Source organism: Centroberyx affinis, unplaced genomic scaffold (assembly GCF_046629955.1).
Source record: "Centroberyx affinis isolate AG114_WGS23_722 - 3 ecotype Tasmania unplaced genomic scaffold, CSIRO-AGI_Caff_v1 ptg004154l_1, whole genome shotgun sequence".
In the NCBI taxonomy this organism is placed as follows: Eukaryota; Metazoa; Chordata; class Actinopteri; order Beryciformes; family Berycidae; genus Centroberyx; species Centroberyx affinis.
In genome coordinates, this window is record NW_027281919.1 from 147,460 (window position 1) to 169,058 (window position 21,599).

The following is a 21,599-nucleotide window of genomic DNA, read 5'->3' on the forward strand; positions in this document are numbered from 1 at the left end:
GAGAAAGAGAAAGAGAAAGAGATAGAGATAGAGACAGAGATAGAGAGCGAGAGAGAAAATCAGATAGGAATGAATGAAAGAAACATGATCAAATACAGATAGGGGATAAAAAGTGAGAATGAGAAATGAGAATAAGAATGGGAAATGATGCCGTGCCTGTTGACTACTGAAAGACAGATGGTGAATAGATGCTGGTGATGAAATGTTTCAGACATTACAGAATACACACACAAGGCGTTCTGAACAGGCTCCGTTTTCCCTAGAGGAGCCCAGGAGGAGGTCTTACCTGGGTACGCCGGGCGGGACGCGGGCCGGCCGGGAGGGGATCTGTGGGGGCGCACTGAAGGGGTCCTGGCCGCTGTTGAAGGCGTTGATGGGCGGGCCTGGGCGAGAAGGGATGGGGGGCGCACCGAAGGCGGGCGAAGGGTTGAGCGGAGCCCCGAAGGCCGGGGAGGGGTTGATGGGGGGTCCCGGCGTGGGGCCTCGAACGGCAGGCGGACGACTGGGGGGAGCAGCTGCTGGGGCCGGCCTGCGCTGAGGGGGTGGGCTAAGGGGGAAATAAAATTGACATTATCGTCCAGTAAGTATAGACTACCTAAAATATCCCATGCAGTGTCTCCTGTAGATGTGGGGGGCGATCTCAGCTCTGAGGCCCAGGTTTGCTCCTGGTCCTTTTCCAGGATTAGGTCCAGTAAGTGTTGCAGTTCTTGTTTATGTGTTATTTCATTATTTATATCATGATACATGGACTGTTGTGTTGTAACTGCAATTCTACGTTTTTTTGTTTTGTTTTGTTTTGTTTTTGCAGGGAGGCGGGCTGAGCCATAAGGTCAGATGATGAATTTTGATTGTATTTACATTTTTCTTGCTGTTGCTGGTGCCAAGCATCTAAAACGTGCTCTGTGTGTACATTTGGGTGCGTCACCAGATATGTCCCAGCTCGTTATTGTTACACCCACAGCCCAACCCAATCTCTAGGTGTCACCCTCTGCTCTCACCTGGCCTCTTGGATCCAGTTGTCATTGACGGGTGGGGGAACGGGGGTGGAGATGGTGGTGGTGCTGATGTCACCAATAATGTGCAGCGCCTCTTTGAGGGCGTGGTACATGCGCAGCATCTCATCTCTACGCTGGGCCTGGTCAGCCGACTCCTCCATGAGGCTGTTCTGGTCCCCAGAGGAGTAGAGGTAGGCCAGCAGCTCCGAGTGGATGAAGTCCTTCGCCTGAATAGAAGTCAAGGCTATTGAGACCCAGTCGCTTCTGACTCACCTTGACAAACATTGAGAAATTTAGTGTTGGGGCAGCAGCAGCCTAGAGGTTAGTGAAGTGAGCTCATAACAAAAAGGTTGCCAGTTCAAATCCTAGGTCGAGCTAGGAAAATGGGGTTGAGGGAAGCAAATGAGTAATGGTCAAAATGGAGGAATGGACTTGCAAACCACAAAAGTAAAAATACTTCATGGATTGTCTGGAGATATTTGACGAGTCAACAAAATATCAGAAAATCTCGACAGTGGACGTGCTCAGTGGACAACAGCAGAAGACTGATGTTGTACTGGGCAGGTGCGATGTGAATGTGTGTGAATGTGAAGAAGGGCATTGCTGGAAGAGAGCAAGCATATATAAAAGGTAAAATAAAAATGACAATGGATAGGATATTAAGAGCACCCAACATAAATTAATTTCTCTCAGGGTGTTTGAATGCCACTTAGAATGAGATACAGAACCAATTTTGCCACTGATATTAACATGAAAATGAACAACTAAAGTTTCTGTTCACTTGTGGCAATGACATATAGACATAATTCATTAGTAGCTTATTTGAAAGTAATATCAGCTCTCTGGCTCCCTAGTTGATAAAATGCCTTAATCTCTTCTGTGGAGAATACAGTAATGTTCGGCTACTTGGTTTGTTAGATAACGATAGCAACTGAGCTGTTAGCAAACATATCTTATAGCATATTACATACTGTAGAAGCACTGCTTATACAACAATGTGTTTTATTAGGCGTTTGGGAGGAGCACCTCTCCAAGAGCTGGGATGTGTGTGCGCTTTCATTCGAGTGTAAGGCTTTTTGCAATGCACAGTACTTAATACAGTGTGTGCTTGTACTCTGGCAGTATAGTAGAAGTCACAGCAGGGACAGGGTCCTCGCTGCAGCCTGCGGACATTCACATACCAGGAAGTAGCTCTGTGATTTTCTAACTCTAGTGGCTAAGTCAACACATCAATTAAATATTTTGTTCAGTGATTCTTAGTTACACCAACACTGTGCTACCACAGCACTTTGGTGTTAACAAGTGGAGTTTTGAAAGTCAACGTAGTTTAATTCACTCCAATAATGCACCCCGCCCACACACACAGACGAAATTTGATAGCACCCAGGTAGAGAGGAGTAAAATGTCCGCCTGGATCACTGTACCAAGAAAACTTAACGTTATTAAGACTGAATGTAAGACTTAAAAGTTGTATTAAATACTACTGATGGACTTTAAAGGCTTTGGACATAGATTTAGATGATCAATTTCAAGACATTTTACGTTTCCGGACACGCAGACACCTTGTCTGTTAGTGGCCGGAGCCTGCTGCTGCGGGCTGCTGGGACTCACACTGTTGATCATGAGGTGCATGATGGTCTTGGGCATGAGGTCTCTGATGGACTTGTTGATGATGCCGATGTACGAGTCCACCAGGTTGCGGATGGTCTCCACTTGCCGCTCCAGCTGAGGGTCCATGGAGAATGTGTCTGCAGGGGCAGCCTCATCACTCTCCACCTGGGGAGGTCGTCATCACACACACACACACACACACACAATATAAATATATCTAAATGTGGTCACCTTTACAATACACTAAATGCACCATAAATATATCTTCACGGTTGTTCTGTGTAGAAGCAGTAAATTGGATAACGTCCCAAAAGAGGGAACTACAAAGAAATAAAGTGGTCCACACTAATGAGTAATGTAACATGTAAGCCCCATTCACACATGCAGCCTGAACAGGAGCCGGTGTCGAAATGCCGGTAAATCAGTTCTGCCAATTTCACTTCTCAAGAAGTTGTAACATTACTGTTAAAGGTCTGTATCGACCGTATGTGTGAACGATGCCATAACATTACCGGCACGAGCAGCACAATGTTGGGAAGCTGTGACGCACGGAGGCTCTGTTGTTGAACTGTATGAGGGAAATACAAACCACTACAACTATATAAGGAGCTGTAGCTTTATTTTTTTGACAAAAATTTTGAATTGGACAGACGTGGAAATGAGAGAGATCCTCACAGTCCAGGCGGATGAAGAGATTTTGTCTAGCGTCTTCTCCCACCATGTACAAGGTAATTTCCGGAAAACGAAAGCAGTGGAATTTAACAGTGTTCTCAGCGTTGTGTGAATGGCAGCATTCCGTTAAAAAAGCGGAAAGGCATGTCTTGTGTGAACAACAGAAACTGCTACCTTTACCGGAAAAATTAAAACTGCTAAATTATTGGTTTCATGTGTAGAGCTGCAACGATTAATCGATTAATCGATTAGTTGTCAACTATTAAATTAATCGCCAACTATTTTGATAATCGATTAATTGGTTTGAGTAATTCTTTAAGAAAAATAAGTCAAAATTATCTGATTCCAGCTTCTTAAATGTGAATATTTTCGGGTTTCTTTATTCCTCTATTACAGTAAACTGAATATCTTTGGGTTGTGGACAAAACAAGACATTTGAGGACGTCATCTTGGGCTTTGGGAAACACTGATCGACATTTTTCACCATTTTCTGACATTTTATAGACCAAACAACTAATCGATTAATCGAGAAAATAATCGACAGATTAATCGACAATGAAAATAATCGTTAGTTGCAGCCCTATTCATGTGTGAAAGAGGCTTAATTATTTTCTGGCTGTCATAGACACAGAAAGCCCCACCCACGCACCCCCATACCTGGTCCTTCTCAGGATAAACTCCGGCCCTGAGGAAGGACGCTTTCCAGCTGTCCACATCCTCCTGAGAATCGCAGGCCAACTCTATTTGGCGCAGGTCTTTGTACACGTTCCTGTACAGTAAAAAAAAAATATATACATATATATATATATATATATATATATATATATGTACAAACACAAATGAATGTGTGGCCAGCAAACAAGGACATGTGAGCACACACAAACACACACACACACACACACACAAAGTCCATGTGCATCCAGAGATATGATTCAGAAGTCCGCAAACAAATCAGCGAGTGGACATCATGAATATAACCCTGACCTCTGTTCAGTGTTGAAGATGGCGAAGATGTGCTTTGTGGACATGAAGCCTTTCTCCACATCTCTCAGCTTCAGGTTATCAAGAGGCAGCATATACTTCTTTTCTTTCTCCTAGCAGAAGCCAAACATACAGAGGAAGATTGTATTTAGGCACACAATGAAAACAGAAACACTGAAAACCTTGAACATGCTGAAGATACAACAATAAGTTACAGCAGCACATAGCAGTAAATCGTGACTTATTTATTTATTTTTTTAAATGGTAAAGGCAATGGAAATAGAGAAGGACTGCAGCCACTGATGAGCAGACATGATGGAATGCACTTCCTCTGTCTGGAAGACCACCAGGCTGGTGAGATGGAGACATGGAGGATGAGGGAGAGGAGAAGGAGGAGGAGGAGAGGAGAAGAGGAGGAGCGTGAAGGAGCGCTGGGGGATGGGGTGCCAGCTTTCACTGTTGAGCAGAGACATCTGGAAGCGTTTACGTCTGCACTAACACAGGGAGCAGCGCAGGCCCAACAGTTACATCACTCACAGCTCCACACAGGCCCCAGCCCCCACCACACACACACTCACACACACACACACACACACACACAGACACACACACACAGGGCCAAATACTTCATTACATATGTAAAGACAGACAAACATACATGCGCTTGAACAAACACATACCACGGGCTTCAGGTGCGTGCATAAACATACGCTCACACAAACATTATCAACTGCTCAAACATTCAAAGATACAGGCTCGTGTAGACAAACACACGCATATGTACGCGCCCACACACACACAGAAACACCCCCCCCCTCCCCACACCCCCCCACCCTCCCGGCCCCCGTAACCCAGTACGATTTCCTGCAAATTCCAAAGTCAGATCCCGGCTGGAACATTTCAGCCCGCCTGCCACGTCAGTTTGCCTCCACCATCCTCCCTCGCTCTCTCTCACAAACTCTTTCTCCCTCTTTCTTCGCTTTTTCGCAAGAGGCGACCAATACAAAAATCCAGTTTACAGTTGTATTTTTGGGCGCGCCGAAGCCTCTAGGTTGGAGTTCATCTTTAGTTTGTCTTTATTTTAAGGGTGTTTTTGTTTCGCTGGAAGAATGGATACGACTGAGGCCTTGGGAGGTTGAAACACAATGTTTTCGGCGCATTAAGCGGTAAGTGAGGCAGTTACGCACCTATTTATTCATGTGTTCTATTTATTTATAAGCAATAATAATAAATACTCAGTGTAGCTCAATCTGTCATTTGTGTTTAGTTACGCAACATCAAATTAGCTTTATTCATCCTGCCAATTTGTACAATACAAAGAAAATGCCTTGAACTGAATACTGCTCTCCAACTCCTTGAATACAACCACTGAAATGGTCTATAATATAAATAAACTGTAGAGCTGGCTTTGTGCTGACTGCGCAGATAGCTATGCAGGCGAGAGGGCATACAGTCCAACCGTGTCTAGTTTCATTTGTTGGCCGAAAGAAATGTTAAAGCAGTTAGGCTTCTCAAATCAAGTTTGATTTCAAATAAGCTTTTTATGTTTAAAAAGACAAAATACAGTGCGTTTCAGTGCAGATATGTTAGGCTTCTCCATATGTGCGGTTGTTTAATCAGGGGAGTGTTTACTCTCTCTGCCCTCTGTCCTACTGTCCCTAGGTAGCGACCTGCAGCCACAATGACCTCGGGGCCCTTCCTCCCATCACACCCCTCCTCACCCCCCCGCCTGCCCAGTGTTCAGACTACCTGTTCATCAAGCTGCAGCTGAACAGTAGTCTGCACATTGGTTAGGCTGGGCCGGGACACACACACACGCAGAGTCACTCGTGCACCTCCGGAGAGGATGGCACCTCCGGCCACCGTGGGCGATGACACGGGATCTCAACCTCATTATCACCTATGATAGTCTATCCCGACAGTGGGAAATACCTCATCTGTCCGCACTGTGTGGTGAAATGTCATCTTATCCTAGCTAGCAGTGTGCTTGTGTGTGCAGTAAAATGGTCTTAGTATTCCTCTCACCTCCTCATCTTTGTACCAGGATAGGGACTCGGCGGTCAGGACAAACCAGTACTCCTTGGAGCCTCCCTTCATGATGCTGATGTTGATGGTGAGCCAGCCTTTGCGGATCACCTGTATAGAGAGAGGGGAGACAGAGAAGGGTGGTTGGGGGAGAGGGGTGCCGGGAGGGTGGAGGAAAACAGCTTTATCATTCAGGCTCACGGTACTGGTGACGTGAGGGCTCCATGAAGTGTTGCGCTATTCATCCTGCGATGTGACTAAAACCTAATAAAACCTTACCTGCTTACTTGGTTGTCTCCTGTGTGAACAATATTAAAACATACTATTTTGGAGTCTTTGGGTCTAACAGCACCTATATATCCACTACAAAACAGAAGCGTGAATGAAACATGAAACTAGAGATGTATTGTGAAAACAGAATATATGATAGTAATACATATTGTGTGTAATGTGTCAATATGTAAACAAAAGCATCACTCCAGAGGGAGAATTAGCTGAGAATACTGAGGAGGTATGTAGTCCTTGTTCTTTTTCACTCAACAGGAAAGAAACTCTTAAAACCACAAGCAGGACCAGATGGTGTCCAGACCATGCTAGCCACAACACAGGGTCAAAGAGGAGGGGTCGGCGGTGGTATGTTAGGGTCAGCAGGTCAGTAAAAGCTAGCCTATACACTGCCGGTTAAAACGGAGGAGGGTTAGTGGGGTTAACTGGACTCAGATACACACTCGGATGCAGGGCGGAGGGATAGATACCTGGCTAAGTAAAAGAGAGAGGGAGAGTGCAAAAGGACAGGGTAAAGGAGGAGAACAGAATGGGAGAAAAAGAGCGTAAACATACACAGAGACTGGTACACTGAACCCGAGTTCACGGAGGGATAGAAATCTAAACGGTTACGTGAAAACATGGAGAGGAGAGATGGAGAGGGAGGAAAATCATTAGATGAGAGGCAGGAGTTGACAGGCTCTCTCTCAGGATAAAAGTCATGCATTTTGGAGGAGAGTGGCGCTCTTAGCTGTAATGTCTCTCCATTTTGTCACATAGACTCCCGTGCATGGCTAAAAGCACCATGGGGAAAGGTATCGATCAGTGAAAAGGATGCTCTTGTGTTAAGCCGAATAAGCCAAGTACTCATGTCCAGTTCAAAACCTGATTTAAACCTCTCCTGCACTCCCTCTCCATCCAGCAGAGGACTGGAGTGAGTTATGGGGAAAAAAAGACTCATTAGTTCAAAAGCGCCAACATAAACAAGGGAGAGGAGGCAAGAACATTGGAGCTAAATTGGTAGTTTGCCTTGGCGAGGAAATGCCTCAAACCCCTCAGAAACTAGGAAAAGTTTAAAATCCCCTGTATTAAAGTCAGTTGGAAATGTTACGACCAAGCTGAGACTATAGAAGAGGAAAACCTGAGATGGGAGTGTGCGGTGACAGATGGGATGCTTTTGTTTCTGCACTACTTGAGTCAGTGGTAGATAACTGTCATAAAAAATTCAATCCATTTCTCTCAGTTCAGCAAATATAAGTCATGCAAGGAGTTAATAAAAGTCAGAATCGGTCTTTGATTCAAGAATTCAATACTCACAAATTCAACTGATTAGAACCAAAAGAATCAATCAAAAATGATTTTGTTTCTTGATAGTTATTAAGCTATATCAATTAAGAGATGTCAATTAGAAATTTTGATTGAATTGATTGACTGCCACACCAGGTGGCTGTTTTAAATAATACAGTTCTGATCAGCTCTGAATACAGAAATCTGGATGGCAAACACTTGAAAAATCAATAGACTTAGTGAGTTTGTTTGTAACAAAGTGAAGATAGTTAAGATAGGAACACATTGTAAGTAAGCAATTATGTTGACATGCATTAATAAGATTACAATAAATGTATTTCATTGGAAATCAATGGGGAATCTGTAGAAGGAATTTTCAAAGAATCAAAAAGGTCTGTCTGTTGTGTGTACTTGATCTGATGGCTCCCCATCCCCTCCCCCTGTTGTCCCCAGTGATGTTTAGGATGATTCTTCACAAGGCAATCTGTTGGGCCACCATGCCTGAGGCAGCAGCAGAGGTAAGAACCCAAGGACAAGAGAACTGATGCCGGCCACGGTCACTGGCGGAAGGAGATGTCCCCTTCCTCTCTATAGTCTTTCACAGAGAACGCACAGCATTGCAAAGTGCCATAAAACAACCTTTTTGTGGGGGCAGAGGAATTCAAATCTGGATTTTTAAAAATTTTGCAGAGATAAATTAAACTGTTAGTAGTGAACCAGATGTGTAAAATTAAGACAATTACTGTCTTGTTAAAACGAAACCAAGAATTACTGAGCAAACCCGCTACATGTTACTGAGAAGACAGATACCGATTACTGGTAACTGTGTGCCGATGCTAGGATTGTAATTGATCTCAATTTGATCGTGAGTCTGGAGACTCTACCTTCTCCTCCTGGCCCTCTCCCAGTCCGACAAGCTGCAGAGGGGGAGAACAACTCATTACGGTGAGAAGTATCAGCTCCTGTATTTGCGGGAGTCACCTGTTAATCCTGTTAGCTCCCTGCGGTCTCTCTCTGTCTCCCACCCTAACATTATTGCTAGTAGAGCTGTGTATGATGGCTTCAGTTCTCCTGCATGGGCTACCCCCGCTGACCCCTGGCAGGGTGTGGTTTAAATCTGTGGGGTACTTACCAGAATCTCACCCTGCAGTAATAGGAAGGGGGGGGGGGGGGGTTAAGGCAAAGGATGGCAGGGGATAAAATCATAGCCAAAAGAAGGGAGGAAGCAAGCAAGCAAAGATGGAGGATAGATGAGAGGTAGGAGGAGGGGAAGGTTGGAATGGTGTAGAGTTGGGGGGCGAGAGAGGGAAGGAAGAGGTGGGGGGAGGGTGGAAAATGAAGGGTGAAGAAAGAGGTTGAAGAAAGGGGGTGGAATGGTAGGAATGATAGGTTTGAAGGGAGCAAAACCAGGAAGAAACATGAGGAAAGAATCCATGAGACAGCCAGAGAAAGACAGATGAAGAGAGGGCAAGAGAGAGAGGGAGAGAGATAGAGAGGGAGAGAAAGAGAGAGAGAGAGAGAGAGAGAGAGAGAGAGAGAGAGAGAGAAAGAGAGAGAGAGGGAGAGAGCAAGAGAGTTACATGCAATTAGAATTACTTCAAGAATACCACAATTTGGTTATGTCATATTCGTTGCTCAACTGATAGTGGCGGCGTCCATGCACATTCTGGATTTCAATACAAACGATGCTTGTGAGTTAATGGGAAGACAACAAAACAAACAACATAATAATAATTGTTGCTTTGCTGTAGGATATCATGCCTGGGTTGTATTACAGAGCGTGCAAATAGCAATTAATGATAGCAGTGGAAACAAACACTCATTTCCAAGTGCAGTAAAGCGGGGAGGCGGGGTCCTCTCAAGTTCACTAAGGCAACTCTCCCCTCACTGAAACTGCAATCTCAAATGCTGATCAGCAGCATGTTAATACTGTTTCAGGATCTTATGAACACACATGGAATTTCAACAATCTTCATCTAACAACAGTCTGGATAACACATGAAAGGAGAGGTACCAGCTTTACAACACGGTAGACAAAATCAGCCAATTCAAGATCTGGATTAGCAAAGGCTAGGACTGGGTACTGTCAGTACTTAAGGGATCTACATGGGAGTATCATTAACAGTTAGGTAGGTCAAGATAGATTAATGGCACTGGGCCAGATCAACGCTGGAATCAAGGATATTCACATGGTTAATTAATAGGCTGCTAATGGGAGACATCAGTCGAGGGAGATTAAATTTGGCGATTGGTGAGAAGGGCAGGGCTATGGCAGTTTAAGGGTGAGGAGTTTAAGGGGGCAGACTGATAAAATGTACCTGGTTGGGAATGGCCCTCTTCTTATTTGCAGCTGTGTTCCTCTGCTGGGCACTGTCATGAGAGGAGGATGCAGAGAAAAGAGAAAAAATATTGACAACACCGCATCAAATCGTTGTTGACTTGTTGTTTAAAATGATCATTAAACATTCATGTGCCACATCTGTTCCAATAATAGTTTATTTCCCATATGTTCCATATGCTGTGCTATTTCTTCTGATTTTATGTGAAGCACTTAGTAAACTGTTTTTAGATAAGTGCTAAAAAAGATTCTTATTATAATCATTATAGTAATGATTATAATAATAACCTGTTTTTTTATTATAATACTATTACACACAAAGAAGGTGAAAGTGGGGTGTAGAGGGATTTGGGAAGTAGAGGGGGGGTGAAACTCTCACTCACACACGTACACACACACACACACACACAGAGCCCTGTGTGCTTTGACAGCCCACCTGTTGTTGCTGTACCCAGGGGGGCTACCATCATCCAGCCTTCTGTAGTCAAGACTGAAAGTGACGTCACGAGAACCGTTAAACATCCCTAGCTGATCTCTGACACACTACGGCAATCCACTCACCATGCGGATGCGAGATAGAACCCCCCCCTCACACCCACACACACACACACACACACATACGAGGGCCTTGCTTTGTTACTCAACAAGGGGAGGGGATCTCCACTCAACTACATGCTACAAGTCCTGCTATAATTGCTACACTAGAGACTATGTGAAGTGAGCCACGCACAGTAAGCCCCACAGAGACATCCCACACCAACCGCTGAGTGCTTGGCAGCGTGCAAACGAGATTCCAGCACACAACAGCAGCTCCGAGTCAATGCAGTTCAACTCTGTCCCCTGGTATATTAACCGCTCCTCACAATCAAACAGCCATCAGCAGACAGGGAGCGTATCCATCGAGCAATCAAGCATGCCTGATTGAGTTTGTTAGGTAAGGGGGGGGGGGCACAGCTGCATGCGGGGAGAAGAGGCAGACAGCTAGACTGACCTTGACTCTTCTGGCACCAACCTCCCCCCCACAGGCAGACGCACACCCGTTCTCACTGGATCACTAATCGGCGTGCTACATCACACTGCTGCTTACAGCGTGTGGTCAATTATAAGCAACACACTTTAAATCACCGCTACTTCACTATTGGTGAATCAGAGTGAGGGTTCCTGGAATGGCAGCGGGGGAAGAGTGGGCCTGCTGGTCTACTGAAGGGTGAGAGGTACAGGGTTATAGGGTTTTCGCTCCTCTCTAATGGGTAGATTGCAGTCTAGGGACTTACAAGTGCACCTCAGACAACAGGCAGCATGGAGTTAATTGGGAACACAACGCCTGAGACTGGGGTCATGGGCTGGGAGCTGTAACGTGGGCTGGGAAAGGTGGGGGTAACAGGGGGAGAGGGAAGGACACATACTTAGCAAAGCCTATGAAGTCCTCGTGGTTGGTGTTGATGTAGGACAGCTCAATGTCAATCAGCAGCAGAACCTTGATTAGAGGCAGAAAATCATGATTAGGACGGAGGAGATCTCAATTAACACACCACTTCAAGAAGGAGATTTTAAAGTGCAAGTTATTGGTTCTGAAGTGAGGATATAATTTTACTCAAAAGCTTCAGGGGTGGCAATCTGTAAAACCAGCAATGAAAGTTGCCTCACCCTGCTAACCAACCTAAGAATGTAATTAGTACGGCTTTTAATGGAGAATTTCAATGTGTCATTATGGTCAAAATGCTGTTTTTGAGGCTTTTCCACAAAATTCTGGGGGAAAACACTAAACACTTGAACATTTTTGAGCATGAAAATATCTTAATTTAAATATACTGAATATGGACACAAAATATCGGCTATCGGCAGCTTTAATCCAAAAATATCGGCATCAGCCTTCAAAAACCCGTATTGGGCGAATCCCAGTACGATCATGCAGAGATGATCAACTGCAAATAAATACTAGACGATACGTGCATCAGAAATTTGTGATTCTAAGCCACTTCGGTTACATTTTAATGAAGTTAAACTAATATGTTTTGCTTAACTGTACTTTCTCACATTAGAAGGCTGACCTGAGCTCACTCCAAACTCACAGCAGTGTGGTCAAGAGCCACAGTTATTCGTAATCAACATGACATTTTCAGTGAGCTCACCTGGTCCTTGGTCTTGCCTTCTCTCTCTCTGACGTAGGTGGTGACAATCCTCTCAGTCTCCTCTCTCAGTCTGGGGTAAGAGCCGAGCTGAAAGGCAACACAACACAACAACTGCAGCACTGACTGGAGACACACATACACACACTAACATATAAGCATGAACCTAGTAAGACTTACCAATGCGTATCATAGAGAGACAGGAGGGAAGTGAGAAAGTGAGAATAAATAGAGAACAGAGGATTGGGAAAGAGACAGTCAACAGATATTTCAGTGTCACGCGTATCCAAACAATGGCAAACCAACACACATACGCACGCACACACACACACACACACTTTAAATACTGGAGTATGCATATAGGATGAATGTCGGTTCTATGAGGTGCTAAGGCATTTACTATCAGCCAGGGATGACTCAATGGATAAGGAATCATTTGAGCAATGCTGTGAGGATGCCTTTGCCTTAACAGTTTGGCAACTTCAAAATATATCAAAATAAAAAACTGCTTATTTCTTAAAATGAACAGACCAGTGTGGAGAATTGAGGCCATAAAGACATGTCAAAACATTTGAAACAGTCATCTCTAGCTGATGGTAGGACTTTGATAGCATTTCAGATTAGTGAGGACTGGCTGAGTAGGGAAAGTGACAGAATGAGGTGAGAGAGTTTCATCAGCCGAGGTAATATCAGAGAGACGGGGTGGAAGGTGTGGTGGAGGGCTGAATCATTTCACGGTGTGCAGCACCTTCCTCTGTCCACAAGATGGCAGTGGAGCACTGTTGCTATGGAAACGCTCCGTTCAAGCTGGGCCCAGAGAGCTATTTGTATTGTCTCCCCCTCACATCACTCCCTTTCCATCCGGTTAAGCAGATAGCAGAATGTCAATCTGCCATGTGGGTCAGTGAGGGAGTGTAGCTGGACTCTGCTGTGCCCAGACTGACAGACTGACTAGGCCTGGGTTTTTAGGCAGGGAGAGAGGGAGGGAGCAATGTGGAGGTGGGAAAAAAAATCAAAATGAAAAAAAAGAAAAAAAAAAGAAAAAAAACAGAAAAATCACTTTAATGTGCTGAAATCAAACTGGGGCGCAAGGGAGCAGGCTGGTGGAAATTTTAAGATCTGCTTAAAATTTCACATGTGATTTGCAAGTCAGTGTGTGATCGGAAGGTGATGGAGACTTCCACAAAAGGGAAGGGAGTAGGGATATGGGGAGGGGGGGGGGGGGTTACACACAATCCAAGCAGTGAGCACGGATGGCGTTGGGACGAAGGTGGGTGTGGGGTTGATTTCATTAGGGTGACCCGTCTTATTGGATTGACAGGGATGGGCATTCACAGAGAAGAGGATTCCCTCTTCTTGTCATCCCGTCCTCCCTGCAGGTGTGTCCCTGGTTACCTTGACGGCACACTTCATGACGAGTGCGGTGAGCTCGGACACCACTAGGTCCACACATTTGAGGCTGGGCTCTTTCAGTTTGAGGATCTGCTTTTTGACTATCGCCTCGAAGGCCAGGTCGGGGGTGAAGAGCCCTGTTCTGAAGGGGCATGGGGCCAGATTGCGTTTTGTTGTGGTGGTAGAGAAAGAGAAAGGGATAGACAGAAAATAAAAAGAGAAAAGAGGGAGGGAAGGCAGAGACAGGAAAGAGAAAGAGAAGAAATAAAAAGAAAAGGTCTTTGTTCAGTTAGTCATTTCTAGTTGTTGACAGAAAAATCAAGCAGTGGAGAAGGACAAGCCGCAGGTTTTTCACATCCTCTTCACAGCCTAGCTGGTTCCTCTTAAACTAGGTCAGTAGGGCAGAGATGGGCTTATGGAGTCCAACTCAAACCTAAATAACTACTTAAGACCAACCCATGTTTTCCTTGCTATGTGTATTGAGCTGTGAGACCTGCAGCTTGTCCAGGTGAGACCAGAGATGCTCAGAGACACGTTAATCCCGGAAACATCTCATCTCCACGCCGACACTACACCCGTCACAACACTCCACAACACGACAGCGCTGCCTGCACACAGGGCTCGCTGGGCTGAGCTGAGGTGAGGGCAAACCGCACAGAACACATTTTCTCTGGCAAAACGCATTCGCTCAACTATTCAAGATGTTCTAGGAAGCCGCTGCCAGGAGTTCTGTGCCGGTGTACCCTCCGCCCCACCCACAGGTGCCCCCGCCCTGTGCCCCGGCTGGGTCGGGAGATGCTGGACACCTGCAGTACCTTGTTGGTGCACTGCCTGACTGTGTTGATGAGCTCCTGAATGACCAGATCGATACATTTGAGACAGGGCGTTTTCAGCTTAACGATCTGCTTTTTCACGATGGCCTCAAACGCCAGGTCTGGAGTGAACAGGCCCGTTCTGAGGACGCACAGAGAGACAGAGGCACAGCGGCAGACAGACGACGGTTAACAGACACGTAGGCAAACAGACAAACAGATATACATGGATGGACAGATGAGCAGAGAGACAAAAAGACAGACATAACAGGTTATTGTGCAGAGAGATCCGAGGTTATTGACAAAGAGACAGACAATGAAAATAAACAGACTGGCAGCCATAACCGGGGGCATAAAGATAAAGTGTCAAAGAAGGCCAGGTGTAAACACAATTAGGTGGGCAACCACAAATGAGATATGACAGACAGGGGAACATTAGAGAGGAATACATGACAATCACGTAGACGGAAAGAAATAGAGTGCAGAAAGGTACATGTAACACAAAACCAGATCATAATTCATTGTGTGCATCAGCAGTCAGAGAAAGAAAGGGAAGTGTGGGTGGTGTTGCAGAGAGGAGATAAAGGGGATGGGGGGGAGAGTGGAAAAATGAAATAGGTTTACATTTCACATACAGCAGCAGACACGTTCTTATTATGCCTCTTTGAATTGGTATTTTTAGTCAGTGATGGCTATGCAAAACAAACTGAAAATACTGTACGATAGTAGAGGGAAAGCTGTGATGATGGGAGAGAAGGGAAGCGAATGGGTACAGCAGGCGTCCGTGTAAACACTGAATACAGGTGTGTGGTGAATCACAGCTTCTATTGTGCTCTATGGGCGGCTAATCTAGAAGTCAGGTGGGTGTTTCGTCTCTGCTCCACTTGCCTGACACCGTGGACGTTCTTGATAGCGTGGCTGATTTCCCTCCTCAGCTCCTTCTCATCAAACACAATCTGGAGGGCGGGGAGGGGGGGGGGGAGAAATGTGAATAATAATTACATCTACAGTGCATCGGTCTTTGCGAACACGTCTACAGCCACTGCCTTTGACGGCAGAGGGGCGTGCAGCGCTCACCTTGACCAGTTCGAAGGGGAAGCGTTCATGAAAGATGCGGTTGATCTTGGCACCACCCGACAGCTCGTTGGTGTCCACCTGGTCCCCGGAGCCCTCGATGCACTTCTCAAAGTCAACACCAAACTGCTGCACCATTCTGGGGAGGGAGGTGCACAAAAGACAAGAGGCCATGATGAACTTTTTTCCATGCTCTGATGAGGCAGTGAAGCGCGAACCAATCAGAGTAGAGAGAAGGTAGGGTAGGGTAGTTATATTCACTTAATTGTTATTCACTTGATTAAGTGTTTCAATTAACAATTATTTACCAAATAAAACCAAAAAACGAGACAAATACAAAGCTATGACAGTATGACATTATTAGCTGGTGCACCCAACATGATGATGACATGAACCGTCAACGACCACCTGGGCAACACTTTTCTGCTCCATTGGTAACATGGTAACAATGTGGCTTGGTACGCCAGGCCGTTTTGTAGCTTTTGTAGCCCGCAATCTGAACGTATCATTAGTGTCAAACCTTTTCCCTAGCACTAAATGGCTTAGCTCCAAAATACATTTCTGACCTGCTCCTAGGATATGAGCCACCCAGACCTCTGAGGTCATCTGGGACCGGTCTGTTAGTTGTTCCCAGGGTGAAAACTAAATCAGGTGAAGCTGCTTTTAGTAATTATGCTCCCAATTACTGGAATAAACTTCCAGAAGCACTGAGATATGCTCCCACTGTCAGCTCTTTTAAAAGTTGGCTCAAAACATTCCTTTTCTCTGTGGCCTTCTGCTAAATCATCTGTATGTAGATGTAACAGGTGTTATCTTTATGTATTTATTTTATTTCTTTTATTTATGTTTTACATATTTTATATAAAATTATTCATCAATTGGCGTCACGAAGGTGAGTAGTTTATCCGCTCTGACGGGATCCTCAAACCTGTATTGAGAATTGAAGGATTTCTTGAAGTTTATAATTGTAATTGTTTAGATGATCTGTGTATTGTTCTACAGGAACATTTACAAGTCCTATAGGAGCTGTGGAGCCTGCCTATAGGGTGGGGTAAGACCACTGGAAAGACTTTAGGCTCCTTTGAAGAATCCTTCAAGATCTCATCTCAACTGATTTTCTTTTGAGAGGAAAACTTGAGGGAGTCACTCTCAGAGAAGTTATACTGGCTGACCAGAGGTGTCACCAGTGTAAGAGTGACTGCTCAATATCTTTCTTTCTTTTTTTTTTTTATGTCATTTTACAATGTCTGTAACCACAGTAACGTTTACTTCAGACCAATATGGCGACTACCATCGCCTGTATTTTCAGTTTGACACCAGTAACACCAGTAACCAGAGGCGTCAGTTTATCCATCAGATCTTAACAAACCACCACTGACAGCAGCGTCATATTCTCTTTTTCCATCGCAGGAACTTGATACTTTTAACCACAACATTTGGGCCGAAGGCCGCAGAACTGGAACAACCGCAATATTGAGGAAACAGACTGGATAGAAAAATTGAGAAAGTCTCACAACACTTACCTCCGTCTCTTTCAAATTAAGGATGATAATGTTACATAACGTAACGAGTGTTGAGCTGTAACATAACAACCAGCTATCCAGTCCCGTTCTGGCTCACACTACTCGGACTAACCAAGTCTATCCGCTCTCAAATTCAGTATCACTAACTGAATTTTTCAGGTAGTGAGTTTGGTTATAGAATGTGGTTATCACTCTCCTTAAGAACGGAACTGTGTGTGAAATTGCAAGGGGAGTTGTGAGTTTTTTTAGATGTTTCAAAATAATAGCGATCTCTGCCGAGCCTCTGCGCAACGCGCAGCGAACGGCTGCCATGGTAACCACGGACTCAACTGAAGCGTTACAGCTGAAACTACTGTATAACGCTAAATACAAGGCCTTAGCTGAGGAGATCATTTTAGGGGCTTCTTTACCATGACCATGTAAAATCATTATTTACACTGATTTATGTTTCCATAATTATTGGATCTTAGTTCTGTGAGTGCAGTAGTACTCTGGAGAGAGATCCAGTCTTGCTCTGAGAAGACTACAATATGCATTTGGTATTATATTTATTACTATTTGTGATAATATTTTTTAGTAGTTTTAGACTACTTATTTCTTCTGCACTGACTGAAGAAAGTACATTAAACATTCACAATTAAAAAACATTATCAGTTCATTTTTCAATTGAGCATTGGTCCTGTAATAAAAATGTTTATTTATGTTATTTTAAGTCATGCTTTCATAAACATATTTAAGGTTTGTTTATTAATTTGGTAAAAATGCATCACCGGAAAAATGTATCTTGCCATCACAAACATCCCTTAGCCGGCTACTTTTCCCATCTGGCTGGCTACTCAAAAATTTGGGGAACCCCCTGATTTTATGTATTTTTTCTGTTTTATGTGAAGCACATTGTATTTGCCTTGTGTATGAAATGTGCTATATAAATAAAGTTTGCCTTGCCTTGCCTTCCCTAGCCTCTACTCCAGAGCATGAGTACTTTTAGAGGTTTCAGTTCAGTTATGAATAAACCAATGTTTTTAGGCTTTCTGAGCTAGCTAAATATCCAGTAAACAAATTATGCAAAGCATTTTGCAACTACTAGCCACGCAACTTTAGCTAGTGTGCAAATCAGCTGTGTGATGCCATGATTAGATAGTTAACCAACAAGCTGACATTATCTAAACACAAAATTGGTCAGATATATCAGTGACAAAATAATCAGTTTCCAGTCAAAAATAGCACAGAAATTAATGGGGCCTATTCTATACTATTAAGACGGCCAAGTCCTAACTTGAGAAATGAAATTCACTGCTCTCAGCCGTTGCTGCCCTGTTCTGTGAACCTCCAACATGGCTGCCAGAGGGCAAGTTACGTCAACCCAAAGCCCTCTACTGTAAATACGTATGCTGCATTCATTTGAGCGTCAATATTCAGCTGCACTCACTGCAACAAGGCCTTGGTCTTGCGTGTCGGGTCGTCCGGACGGAAGTTCTTGTATTCCTCCACCTCCTTCTCCAGCGAGAGGAGCTGGCTCTGCAGCTTACTGCGCAGGCCAGGCAGGGTGTCCCGGATGTGGTTGGTCAATTGCTAGAGACAGAGAGAGTTGGGACTAGTATTTGGAAGAATCAAATGACATGGTAGGAGGGAAATTATATTTTACGATTTAAAAACAAACAAGAAAGAGAGTGGGTCACAGCAGACCTGGTTGAGTGTCTTTTGTAGGTGCGGCGTTCCCATGCGCTCAGCCATGTGTCTGTAGGCAGGGTGGGACAGGAAGAACTTCCTCTCTGCAGCCAGAGCAGCACGAATGTCCTTCTTCCCGTCAATGTCTTTCTGACTGCGGTTCACCACACCGATGTAGCCTGAACGCACACACAAATGTAAATAATCACTATGGAGTCAACGATACAGTGAGCGAGCGTGTGTCTGCATATGTCTGTCATCCTCACCTCTACGCAGTGGGAGCAGCTTATTTTCTAGGATGTCCTTTGCGTCCGTCCCCTCGTCCATCAGGTCCAGTTTCGTGATAACACCGATGGTGCGAAGACCTGGACGCAATTAGAAAATGTAATTAAGTTCATTCATGCAGATTTATTAGTTCTCTCTCCATTCTCTCTCTAACTACATCTGGCTTCCACTCTGGTTTTTTTTCATGGCACACTACTGGGGAAAGCCTTAATACCCAGGATAATTATAATGTCGGCGTCTTTGACCTTTGCCCAGCAGTGGTCAAGTTGAGAAAAGGAAAAAAGGCTTTGGAAGAAACAGAGCTGTTGAATAATGAGCAAAGTGTTGCCTACAGAAAGCAGCAAATGATTTCTGGATAAAAATGACTGCAGGGTAACGGATAACATAAAAAGGGCTGTCCTGTTTTACCATGACTTACTAAGATAAAATGAAGAAAAACAGCCTAGAGTCCTCACTTTACTCCTCTCCAGTTAAAGCATTTTTATTTTTTTATTTTTATTTTAAACTTTAATTATCGAGGGAAAGTCGACTTAGCTGTTTTTCCAGCAATGCCTCGCTTCTCATTTACACAGCTGCACTCATCCACACCTGGGAGCTGCCCAGTAAAAACACAGTCTTCTTCTGTTGGCCACTGAGCAGCTACACTGGAGCAGCTGGGGGTTAAGTGCTTTGCTCAAGGGCACCTCAGCAGCAGTTTTTGTGGGAGGGGAGACCGTCTCCGGTCAAAAGACTGCTTTTCCGACCGCTGTGCTACTGCTAAGCTAAATCCTCACCCTGCGGGTCCACCTCCTTGGCGATCTTAAGGGCGTCTGAGTTGGCCAGGTCCTGGTTGGCCGGGGTGACGGCCAGGATTAGACAGCTCTCCTTGGTGATGAACTGCATCAGCATGTCCCTGATCTGGTGCTCGATGTCCACTGGCTGGTCCCCGACAGCAACCTTTGTCATCCCCGGCAGGTCGATCAGGGTCAGGTTCAGCACTGAGACACAGAGGTCACAAAAAAATAAAATGTCAATAGGATGTGTGTCCATCGGTTGTGGTGAAGTAAATAAATAGGCTTCCTGAGAGTAGAATGTAACTGTATCAGAAAACACTCCTACAAGTAAAAGCAACACTATGTCATCATTGATTCAACTAACGTGTTTCCACAGCACTATTTTGTACATAATTTCTTTTAAAAAAAACCTTTCTCTATTTCCATTCAACCTTTCTAATTTCATACAGCTTATATCGAATGGAAATACTTGGATGGGGGCGTCCTGGTGGCTCGGTTGGCAAAGGCAAATACCATATAAATATACATTTACATAACATTATATGACATCCTGGGTTCAAGTCTGGCCTGGGACCCACCCTCTCTCCCAATCTTTCCTGTCTCTCTTCACTGTGGCTATCAAATAAAGTAAAAAAAAATGGGCACAAAACAATCTTGGATGGAAAAAAAAAAGACTTGGATGGAAACCCAGCTAGAGGCGGATGTAAGACTGATTAATGTTTGATGTATCAGGAGTGTTCTCAATGGACGGGGACTCACTGTGTTGCAGAATGTCCAGCCTACTCACCATGTTGTGAATGGCTTTTACATGGCAAGCAAACAATAAATACAGCCCCATCTCTAATTTTTATGCATGTGTCAAGTTCAATTTCCTCCCTTTTCATAAAAGCATAAACAGACATCCACACTACCGGCCTCAGTACAATTTAACAAGGTAACAGGACTGTAATGATTTTCAAACCATGGTGGGAAGGGAAGTTTTCATCTTGTATGAGGCTATTGAGTAGGCAGACTTCTACTGTGTTAAAACCACCTCTAATTTGTAAATTGCTTCTTAAAAACAACACAAAGCACCTCTGATGTTTTATTACTTATAACTCCTAGATTTATAAAGAGCAATAAACATGAAAATAGCAAATTTGACCGTAAATGGCAGCTGATACCGACTGAACTGCTGTTTGCAATACCATGGAGTAAGAAGCTACATCGAACACAAGGAGTGAGGTTTTGTTTTTTAAGGTTTTACCGAAACCTGTTGGTCCAAACCACAACAAATTTTTTTTTTTTATCTCTGCGGGCTCTCTGGAGAATTCATTTTGCAACAACAGCCACAGGGCCAAAGACTGCAGCAGGGAGCTCGAAAACTAGTGCATGAAGCAGACTTCTACCCCATGCTGTGTTTGCATCACAATGAGTTTACGTTGTGGGTAAACGTGTGTGTGTGTGTGTGTGTGTGTGTGTGTGTGTGTGTGTGTGTGTGTGTGTGTGTGTGTGTGTGTGTGTGTGTGTGTGTGTGTGTGTGCGTGCGTGTGTGTGTGTTATAAAAATATTTGCCATTTTTACCGTTTGGGGAGTAGACCCTCAGGTTAATTGGGATGGGAGAGATGCCTTTGTTGGAGCCTGTTATCCTGTCGGTCTCCGCCTCGATCTCCGCCCGCACTTCATCGAAATCCACAAACTTCCTCCCTTTGCAGTGCAGGAATTCGGCATGTTCTGCACACAGGGACAGAGCAACGTAGAAGGAGAGGGGAGAGGAGGAGAAAAGGACAG

General features: G+C 44.5%; 1 protein-coding gene across 6 annotated transcripts in view; it reads right to left on the minus strand.

Moving 5' to 3' along the window:
- Positions 1 to 21,599, minus strand: part of dnm2a (dynamin 2a) — a 34,505-nt gene that overhangs the window by 5,366 nt on the left and 7,540 nt on the right. For 2 of the 6 annotated variants that reach the window (XM_071542681.1, XM_071542679.1), the window contains exons 3-19: positions 21,393 to 21,542; positions 19,830 to 20,033; positions 19,038 to 19,136; positions 18,790 to 18,950; positions 18,533 to 18,675; positions 15,584 to 15,719; positions 15,395 to 15,462; positions 14,510 to 14,648; positions 12,306 to 12,392; positions 11,580 to 11,650; positions 10,154 to 10,205; positions 6,285 to 6,395; positions 4,263 to 4,372; positions 3,936 to 4,047; positions 2,607 to 2,771; positions 999 to 1,222; positions 287 to 547 (exon numbers count right to left, since the gene is read on the minus strand). In XM_071542681.1, coding sequence (XP_071398782.1) covers positions 287 to 547; positions 999 to 1,222; positions 2,607 to 2,771; positions 3,936 to 4,047; positions 4,263 to 4,372; positions 6,285 to 6,395; positions 10,154 to 10,205; positions 11,580 to 11,650; positions 12,306 to 12,392; positions 14,510 to 14,648; positions 15,395 to 15,462; positions 15,584 to 15,719; positions 18,533 to 18,675; positions 18,790 to 18,950; positions 19,038 to 19,136; positions 19,830 to 20,033; positions 21,393 to 21,542 — 2,293 coding nt within the window. Of the gene's footprint in view, positions 1 to 286; positions 548 to 998; positions 1,223 to 2,606; positions 2,772 to 3,935; positions 4,048 to 4,262; positions 4,373 to 6,284; positions 6,396 to 8,719; positions 8,753 to 8,967; positions 8,980 to 10,153; positions 10,206 to 11,579; positions 11,651 to 12,305; positions 12,393 to 13,697; positions 13,837 to 14,509; positions 14,649 to 15,394; positions 15,463 to 15,583; positions 15,720 to 18,532; positions 18,676 to 18,789; positions 18,951 to 19,037; positions 19,137 to 19,829; positions 20,034 to 21,392; positions 21,543 to 21,599 lie in introns of all 6 variants that reach the window. The other 4 variants (XM_071542682.1, XM_071542680.1, XM_071542678.1 and 1 more) reach the window with 4 other exon arrangements.